Source organism: Hipposideros armiger, unplaced genomic scaffold, assembly GCF_001890085.2.
Source record: "Hipposideros armiger isolate ML-2016 unplaced genomic scaffold, ASM189008v1 scaffold_18, whole genome shotgun sequence".
In the NCBI taxonomy this organism is placed as follows: domain Eukaryota; kingdom Metazoa; phylum Chordata; class Mammalia; order Chiroptera; family Hipposideridae; genus Hipposideros; species Hipposideros armiger.
Genome location: NW_017731368.1, coordinates 2,082,098 through 2,092,088, shown reverse-complemented (window position 1 = coordinate 2,092,088; position 9,991 = coordinate 2,082,098). Strand labels below are relative to the sequence as shown.

The window sequence follows — 9,991 nt, the reverse complement described above, 5'->3', positions numbered from 1 at the left end:
AAGTCAACAGACAAGCACCCCTGCTACCTGCCCTCCCAACAGCCCAGCTCCAGCGCATGAGGTAGGTGTAGACACTCCAATGAAATTCTGAGGCATGGGAAAGGAAAAACCCTGCCCCTTGTCACCATCTTCCCCAGCTCAGAGGTAGGTGACAAAATAGAACTAGCCAACACACCTTCACCCGCGGTGTTGTGTAGCCCCTCCATCCCTGACCCAGTCTCCCCAAGGATGCGAATATTTGGGACCCACATTTCCAGGGACCCCAGGACCCTCCCTTAATGGTGCTCCACCCCAGATCCAACCCCATCTGCCTCTTGCTCAGGGGTGAGGGCCCAGAACCCTAGGTTGGCCGAGAAAACTGGGGCCCTTGCCCATGTGTGCCAGGCCCAGGGCTCACTCCAGGGCAAGAGTTTGCTTCCCAGAGAGGGGTAGGCCTGGGGGTGAGAGCTGTACCAAGGATCCCAACACAGAGAGACCACAACACGGGAGTCTGCAGAGCTGGCCGGAAAAGACACCTCACAAATGGAGGGCTGGCCACAAGGTACAACCTTAGATTCAGATTTCTTTTAAAAAGTGTTTATTGCAAAGAATGCTGGACACAGTATGCTGTGTGGCTGAGATCCAACACCACCCCTTCCAGGGAGAGCAGTAAAACATCTACAACACAAGCATCGACTCTCAGGGCTAAAGCCTGGCAGCCAGCCAGGCAGTTACAGCCCGTACAGAGACCACTCCAAGGCAGGGGTGAGGAGGGGCTGCCCCAGCCCAGGCTGTGATCCCACACTTCCCTCTGCCTTGTCACAATCCTTGAGACACAGAATGAAAAGGCCTCACTGCTCGCACCTCAGCCAGCCTGAGGTCCCGGTGAGGTGGTGACATCCAGATGTACATGGCACTGACTAAGTGAGTATGTCCAGGTGACCAAAAGTCACCAAAACTCCAGGGGACACAGAAGGAAAGACTGATGTCCCCATGTCACAAAGGCAGTGGCACTGGGTCTAAGGGGCTTGGGGGTCTGACAGGAGATAAGTCCAGAAGGAGGACCCAGCTGCATCACCACATGGACATCTCTCAACCATGTCTGTCCACAGCTGCAGCACACAAAACTGAGACCATGAGCCGGGGCCAGGGTCACGGACTTCCTTCAGGGGCAGGTGGCACCTGGGGGACTGAGAAAGGTAGGCTGTCTGCCAGGCCCAGCCTAGGTTTAAGGTACAAAGTGGATTTGGGATCCTGGGGCCTAGCTTCACCAAGGTCCATCTGTGGACAGCAGGCATCCGACTACAAACCCAGACACGTTCTCACCCAGCCCCCAACCTGCTGGCCAGCCTGGTTGCCCAGCTATAAAATGGAGCCAGAAAGCGCTGCCTGGCATGCCTCTCTGAGCCCAAAAGAACTCGGGAGCATGACAGATGGCAGATTTCCAACAGGCTCCCATTCACATGAATCAAAAGCTGTGATGTGTCTGGGAAAAATCCCCCGTGGACAAGGCTGCCTCCGGGTTCCAGCCTCCCCCCTGCTCAGTCCCACAGGTGGAGGGCAACAAATGCCAGGACAGGCATTACAGGACCACAACAAGCTTTTCTCAATCATTCACAGCAAATGCATGCCCCTGCCCCCCCAGGGGCGGGAGGTAGCCCGGCGGGCAGGGCCAGGAGGGGTGATGGGACGGCAGCCTCTCCCTTGAGCACCTGGGCATGTGCACTGGGAAGGGTAACTCATACAATGCCCTGTCTTTCCGTGGTTTCACCATGGGAGCAGTCGGGAAGGGGCGGCCTTGGCCACCAGCTCCCACAAGTACTCCAGTGTATACGCCTGGGAAGGTGGCTGCAAACGCTGTGCTCCCTACAGACTTCTGCACATTGCACTGTGCTGAAGTGAGCACACTGCTTTCCTGAGTGGCTCAGACAGATGGCCCAGGCCAGTCAAGATGTCTGCCATGGCGGAAGCTTTCAGTTCGGGGCAGGGCAGGGTGGGCTCTCCTCTGACCGGAGGCAGTGGAACTCAGGAGCCCACAAAGACCTTGCCTCTGACTCAAGAAGTGGCCACAGACAGGACTGCAGGGGCCCTGCAGGGGTCCCCACGTCCACTCTAGGCAGCTCAGCCATGGTGGGAACATCACAGCAAGTGCTTTCCATTTCACATTTTAGGGTTTCATACTTCATGAAGCCAACCCGACTGGTGAGAGAGGATGCCCAAAGTGACAACAGAAGGGTCCGGTGCTGGGCAACTTCTCACCGGCCTGAATAGGCACAGTCTGGCTGAGTGATTTTTAGCAGCAGGTCGGGCACCAGGTACAACCCCTTCGCTGTCAACAGGAAGCAGGCGGACTGGGGCGGGGGTTCCGGGCACCACCAGCCACATATGGCTTTGAGGGTGTTCCTGCATGGTGACTGTCACATGGCCCGCGGGGCCTGGAATGACCTTGTCTGCAGAGATCAACATCTGGCCAGGGGTTGACGTGGATGAGACACAGTCACTGGTGAGCAGGGACTGTGACAAGGGCTTCCTCTGAAGGCCTCGATATGTCTACATTCTGCACAAAAATAAAACACAGAACATTCAACCTGTGGCAAGAACAGATACCCGCTGCCCGCTGTCTGCTTTCCTCACTGCTGAGGGTGTCTGGGCTCACATTCTCACCCCAGGGAGCCCCAGCTGCAGGACTGCAGACCCCAACCTTCCCAAAGAGCAAGGGCTCCAGAGCCTCTGGGCACATGGTTGGTGGACAAACACAAGAACAAAAATGGGGGCTGAGGATGGCCCTGGTCCCCGCTGGCTCCTTGCAAGCAGGTCAGGCATTACCCAGAGCGAGGCCATCTCCACCTCCTGCCTCAGGTCTGAGTCAAGTGGGGAGGAACACCTGCTTGGGACTTGAATCCTCATCAGTGGGGGCAGGGAAGGGGACCAGCTCCTAGGAGTGCCCTCCTCCTGGTTCCAAGCGTCAGTGGACAGCTGTCAGATGTAGCCCCAGATGCAGCCAGTCTCTCCTCTCAGAGCTAGGGCACAGGCCCTCCTGGACCTCGGGAACTCCTTGGCTGCAGGCAGCCCCCACCAAGTTCTGTCCACAGCCTGCGGAGTTCAGGCTTAAGGAACCGACTCTGTGAGACTGTCCTACCCAGTTTCATAACCATCACTTGCCAGAGCAGGTCACCAACGACTTGGGTTGCAGCCCTATGCAATGTGATATGCCTAGATCAGCAGGGAGGGAGACCATGGCCACACCCCGTTCTAGGACCAGCCATAGGAATTGGAGCGGCAGGTACAGTTCTCACCACAACCTGCTTCCAAAGATGGGCCAGCACCTGCGGACCCTGCCCACCCAAAAGGGGAACATCCGGGAACCTGTGGCCAGCATTAGTTTGCCTCTCAGAAGCACCCACGCGGAGGCAGGCAGGGTGGCAGCCAGCTATCCCGTGGCCATGCTGGCTCCTGTCCCATGGTCCAGCAGGATAAGCCCCCAATGACTGCCAGATCCCTGGGCTTCTCTCACTTTCACCCTGTCAGTCAGTACTGGGGCCCAGTGCCTTCTGGGCTTTCTTTCTTCAGCACCAAGGAGGCCTGTTAGGACGTCTTCCCCTGGGACCTAATAATCCCAGTCTGGGATGCCAGGCTAGGCCTGGATCAGACTCAGGGCAAATGGAAAGAGGCCTGCACAGTGACTGGTCCTGGAGTGGGACAGCAGCTTTGGGGAGACAGACCCACATGTCTCTGTCTCAGGGGCTCAAGGCCAAGGTAAGCAGCCCAGTGCTTGGCAGGGACCCAGGGCCCAGCGTACCCTATAGTGGATGGCGGCAGGCACAGCTGAGGCCCCAGGAGCCTTCTTGGTGCCATCTCCGGGAATGGGGTCTGGAAGGGGTGGTCCTGCCTCGGCCTCAGTGGAAAAGGTAAGCAATGTGGTGGAAGGACCGCCCCCCTGCATAGAAAGTGGTCTGGGCGACACTTTGAGGAGCTTTCTATCTTAAACAAGGCACTGGGGGAGACAGGATGGTGAACTGCTTTTCCGCGGGAAGCTCTCTGCCCAGTGCCGAGACCCCCTCAGCATCTGCATGGCCCTTTCCTCAACAAACACAACACCACTGTAATTTTTAAAGGTGCTCATGAGGCCTGGGCTGCTGGAAGAATCGTCACCTGCCCTCTTGTCGGCCTCCAGCCTCTTCCTCAGCTGGGAACCCCCCCCCTTGGCTCAGACGTCTATGGGGGGACTGCTGGGGAGCCGCCACACCCAGGCTCAGGCGCTTCTTCGCCTGGTGACCAAGCTCCAAAGATTTCCCCACCCCCAGGGCACCACCCCACCAAGCCACAGCCTCACCCTGCAGACAGGACAGCGGCCTGGGCAGAGAAGTCAAGCTCTCTCTGGCAGGCGTCCCAGCTGGGCCTGGCCCTGAAAGATGCTACATCTGGACACCCCTGGGAACTTGCGGCCACCCCAGCAGAGACCCTGTTGGTACCTGAGGCCGGTCCCGGTGCGTATTCACAGCCACCACGTTCAGGAATATGGACTCCACTTTACAACCTGCCAAAGGGAAGAACCTTCTCTCAGGAGGAGGCTTGGGGTACTGTGGACAGAACCGGTGTCTCAGCCTCACCCTCGTCCTCCCACCTTGGGCAGTTCTGGGGGTCCCATAAGGAAGGATGGGGCACCTTGTCAGGTCCGTGCTTATCAAGTGCCACTGCCCAGCACAGCCTCAGTGAGGAGACTAGACACCCAGGCAGGGCCACGCTGAGGACCCAGGCGTCCTACCTCGGGGGCTGAGAGCTGCCTGAGGAGCAACAGGCCTAGCTCAGCATGGGGCATTACGCTCAGTCTTCAGGGCCCCCAAACCACCCACATCCAACCCTGTCACACATAAGGCTGAGTCAACATCGTGCGCAGCGCTCAGTGCAGTGGGGGGTCGGGGGGTGACCGCACATGAATTATATCAGCTGCGATTGAACTCTGTCATCATCCCCCAGACAGCATGGCCTCGTAGCCTGTGCTAAGGGTGAGGCGCCAAGACCCAGGAGCTCAGTAGGAAGTTGCCTGAGGTTTCCACTGGCACAGCCCATGGCAGAGATGCAACACAAACCACCCGGCACCCAGAATATTCTAAGGTCTAGGTCCTGGGGGCCGTGGGGCTTTGTGGGGGTTTTGGAAAAACCAGCGGAAAAGCCCCTTGTGTGGGTGGGTGACAGTTAAGGAAGGATCACTGGGGAGGCTTCCCGTGGCCACAGAAATGGAAGCAAAAAAGTTTAAAAGCAAATTGGAAAAGGCAGGGGGGTGGAGGGAGGAGGAGTGACCTCCTAATGAATTTTCAAGGAATTTGCAGAAAATCAAGGGCCTCTGTAGACAGCCAGTCTAGCCACCAGGTCAGTGTGCAGGAAGTTCCCTTACCGTAAGCCACAGGGGTCAGCTTCAGGACGGTGTGCAGAGGACACTTGAGGTAAGGCAGCTGTTCTGTGGACACAGACGGGGAGGGCTGGCACGCCAGGGATGTCTGGGTGACAGTCCCTCCCTCTCTCTCATACACACACATTCCAACTCCCCGGGGGCAGGGCCCGCACCTGCCGCCTTGTCGAGGAAATAGGCCAGGAGGCAGCGCATCACAGCCTGGTGGCAGATGACCAGCACGTTTTCTTGCCGCTCCAGTTCCATGATGACAGGTTCAAGTCGCTGGACCAGGTCCTCGTAGGACTGCAAGGGCAAGTGGGAAGGCTCCCTCAGGCCCAGCTCCAGGGCTGGGGATGGACATCCTGGGTAGTGGGCCACCTCCTCACCCCTAGGACCACTGGCTCCTGAAGGCATGGGGGTGGGTGGCTCAGTGCTGGGCCTGTCCCTACAGGACTATGACAGTGAGATGTCAGCTGGAGAGGGAAGCTGTGGGTTGAGGACTGGCAAAAGGATGACCTCCACCGGCCCAGGGCTGGACCTCAAGCTGCCATCCCAAGGGGCCACCTCTGTGCCCACCCACAGGACCCTTTGTTGAACCCTCAGCTGCTGGAATTCACAAGCTGGCAACTGGCGATTGGTGGAAAGACACTGCTCCCTTCTACCCACAGCAGACAGAATGCACAGAACAGGCCTTGGGTGTGGGGGGATGGAGTAAAGACCCCCATAACTTCCAGAGTACAACCTGTCGGAAATACCTGAGGTCCCAGGAACGACCCTGTGAGGGTCTGGGCTGGGGGTGGTATCTGAAGCTGCAGGGAGGGCGGGACCACCCTGTGATACCCCTGGGAAGGGGAAGGCAAAGTTGGGGAGCAACGGGTGGCAGGGATCCAGTGGGTCTCAGGGTTGGGAGTCCACAAGGAAGGGACCACAGCCTGGGCCACACGGCTGAGAAGTGGTGGAGATGACACACGCACCCAGCCTGGCCTACCTCTGAGGCCAGGCCCCCTTGTAGCCCATGTATCCCCCTCAGAGCCCCACAGGGCCCTCAGCTGCAGGCGGTCACACTAAGCAGGAGGCTGGGATTAAGCCCCAAAATTCCACCTACCTCCCCTTTAGGATATCGGTACCGGTACTTGTCCTGGTCCCGCAGGGCAAACTCCAGTGGGTAATGATCCTGAATTTCCTCGTAGGTCATTTCCTCACAGACACCCTAGGGAGACACCACCGTCATCTCACCTGCCATACCAGGCCGAGGAATCAGCCCTGTGTTGGGGGAGGGCAGGCAGAGTGGACCAGGGTTACAGGGCATTTCCTGGGTCATGGAGGTCCTCTCAGCCCAGTGTTTAGAACCCCCCACCTGGGAAGAACAGGCCCTTTGGGAACACTGAGCAGAGGTGGGGGCAGCGGCCCCTTGTTTGTAAAAAGTTATCAGAACAGTCTTTCCACTCATCCATCATCTACCCATCCCAGTTAGTAATGCTAACGATGTGTCTTTTCTAATGTGTGTTTTGTTTTCTGTGCTGTGGAAATACTACTTCTGAGTATTTACACTAATTCTGAGGATTGTGGTGCAAACTATAAAGCAAGACCTCACTTGTGTCATTCAGGATACACACACATCACAGATTACCTTATACAAATGCCATTAAAAACAAAAAACCACAGCCGAGAACCCTGGTTGAGAACACTTAAGTGTTGTGTAAGGGCCAGAGAGGTCCAGAGAACGCGGGGCCATCACCCCTTTAGCCATGACCACCCCTGACCGAGCCACATTATGAGCAGCATTATGGACCCTTCCCTGGGCCCCTGTGAGGAGAGACAACCTCCCCCCAATCCACGCTTCTGTCAAGGAGCCCAGGAAGATGTGCTAACTGACCAGTAGCCATCCTATCGAGGCTCAAGTCACAGACCAGACACGCCTGGAGTGAGGAAGAAGCAATAAAACACCCATAATAAAAAACTGCCGGTTTCTCCTTTGTCCTAGGTTTTCTACTAGACAAAGTCTTGGATGCAAGGTTGTCTATTAAAAAGGAAAGAGGGCCGGCCGAGTGGCGCGATGGTTAAGAACTCGCTTGGGATGCCAGAGGGCCCCGGTTCGGATCCCACATATGAGGGCCAGTGACACTGCCCTCTACAGCTAAGATGCTGAACAACGGCTCAACCTGGAGCTGGGCTGCTGTGAGTCGCCGGCGACGGCGTGGGCTGCAGCCTCTGTGGCAGTGGGTTGCCATGGGCTACCGTGTGTAGCCAGCAGCCAGCGTGAGCGGCCAGCAGCCGCAGTGAGAGGCCGTCCAGAAGCCGGCGACTGATCTGCCTCACCCGGGAAGAGCGCAATGATGGTGCCAACTTGGACCAGTGAAGCAACGTCCTCCACAACTAGACTGAAGAACAAAAACGACAGCAACTTGTCTGTCCCCCTTCCCCCAATTCCCCAGCACTGTTCCCATCCCCCCAATTCACCAATAAAAATCTTTAAAAAAAAAAAAAAAGGAAAGATAAAGAAGAGAATTTATAGCTGTGACTGCCTATGTCAAAAAAGAAGATTCCCAAATCAATAACCTAACCCTCCACCTTCAAATACAGGAAAAAGAAGAGCAACTAAGCCCAAAGCAAACAGAAGGAAGAGAACAGTAAAACTTTGTGGAAATTAATGGAATAGAGAACAGCAATGAAATTAAAAGTTGGTTCTTTGAAAAGATCAACAGAATTCACAAACCTTTTGCTAGATTGAAGAGAAAGAAAAGCTCAAATTATTAAAATCAGGAATGAAAGAGGGACATTACTACCAAGCTTACAGAAATAAGAAGGATCATAAGGGACTATTATGAACAACTATATGCCAACAAATTAGATAACTTAGATGAAACATAAAAATTCCTACAAAGACACAAAATACCTGTTGTGTTCCCCTCAAAAAGATATGAAGTCCTAGCCCCTGATCGCTGTGAACATGATCTTCTTTGGAAATAGGGTCTTGCAGATGTAATCAAGGCATAAGAGTGGGCCCCAAGCCAGTGACTGGTGTCCCTTCAAGGAGGCCATGTGACGACAGAGACACATACAGGGAAGATGGCCATGTGATAATGGAGACAGAGATTGGAATGAGGCAGCTGTAAGCCAAGGAATGCCAAGGACTGCTGCCAACCACTAGAAACTTGGTAATAATACGGGCATTAAAAATGATTCTGATGTGTATTTCACAATAAAAAATAATTAAAAAAAAATGATTCTGGGGAAATCAGTTGGCTCAGTTGGTTAGAGCATGGTGCTTGTAACACCAAGGTTGCCAGTTCGATTCCAACATGGGCTAGTGAGCTGTGCCCTCCAAAACTAGATCGAAAACGACTTGACTTGGAGCTGATGGGTCCTGGAAAAAACACACTGTTCCCCAACGAAGTTAAAAAAAAAAATGATTCTGCTGACAGCTCAGAGAAAGTGAAGCACAGCAGAGCAGCTTCTATTGTCCTAAGGAATGCATGTATCACCATGAACAGAACATTGCTAGAAATATGAATGTTGAAGGTGCTTCTGGTGAGACCTCAGAAGGAAATGTAGTGCACATTACTGGACACGAGAGAAAAGGTGATCCTTGTTATAAAGTGGTAGAGAACTGGGCTAAATGATGTCCTGGTGTCGGGTGGCTACAATAAAAAAGGCAGATGATAACAAGTGTTGGAAAGGATAAGGAGAAATCGAACTTTCATACACTGCTGGTGGGAATGTAAAAAGGTACAGCCCTTTGGAAAACAGTCTGGCAGTTTCTCACTAGGTTAAACATAGTGTCTGTATGACCCAGCAATTCCACTCCTAAGTATATACCCAGGAGAAATAAAAACATGTCCACACAAAAACCTGTACATGAATATTCATAGCAGTATTATTCCTAAAGCCAAAATATGAAAACTACCCAATGCTCATCGGCTGATGAATGGATAAATAATATGTGGTGTACTCATAAAAAAGAGAATATTATTCGGCAATGTGAAGGAATGAAGTCACTGATACATGCTACCATAGGTATGAACCTTGAAAACATGCTAAGTGAAGAATCCAGTCACAAAAGACAGTTTATATCATATAATTCCATTCATATAAAATGTCCAGAATAGGCAAATCTACAGATACAAATCTATAGATTAGTAGGAGCCTAGTGCTGGGGGGAGGGATTGCAAGGAAATGGGGGGATGAGTTGCATTTTGGAGTAATAAAGTGGTCTAAAATTGACTGTGGTGATATAGTTGCACAACCCTGTGAATATACTAAAAACCACTGAATTGTACACCTTACAAAGGTGAACTGTATAGTATATGAATATCTCAATAGACCTGTTATTTAAAAAAAAAAAAAGAAAGAGGGCTGGCCAAGTGGCATGTTGGTTAAGATCCGGCTTGGGACGCCAGCTCTGAGCAGCAGGGCCCCGGTTCGGATCCCACATGAGGGACAGTGACACTGCGCCCTCTACAGCTAAGATGGTGAACAACACCTTGATCTGGAGCTGGGCTGCTGTGAGTTGCCGGTGACGGCGTAGGCTGCAGCCCCTGCTGCAGTGGGTTGCCATGGGCTACCGTGTGCAGCCAGCAGCCAGCGTGAGCGGCCAGCAGCCGCAGTGAGCGGCCGTCC

General features: G+C 53.9%; 1 protein-coding gene across 1 annotated transcript in view; it reads right to left on the bottom strand.

Moving 5' to 3' along the window:
* Window positions 1-556: 556 nt before the first annotated feature.
* PFKFB4 (6-phosphofructo-2-kinase/fructose-2,6-biphosphatase 4) overlaps window positions 557-9,991 on the bottom strand; it is a 41,022-nt gene continuing 31,587 nt past the window's right edge. Inside the window, exons 3-7 of the mRNA XM_019633875.1 lie at window positions 6,477-6,581; window positions 5,545-5,674; window positions 5,375-5,437; window positions 4,452-4,516; window positions 557-2,536 (exon numbers count right to left, since the gene is read on the bottom strand). Of these exons, the coding sequence (XP_019489420.1) occupies window positions 2,477-2,536; window positions 4,452-4,516; window positions 5,375-5,437; window positions 5,545-5,674; window positions 6,477-6,581 (423 nt within the window). The 3' untranslated portion in view covers window positions 557-2,476. The remainder of the gene's footprint in view (window positions 2,537-4,451; window positions 4,517-5,374; window positions 5,438-5,544; window positions 5,675-6,476; window positions 6,582-9,991) is intronic.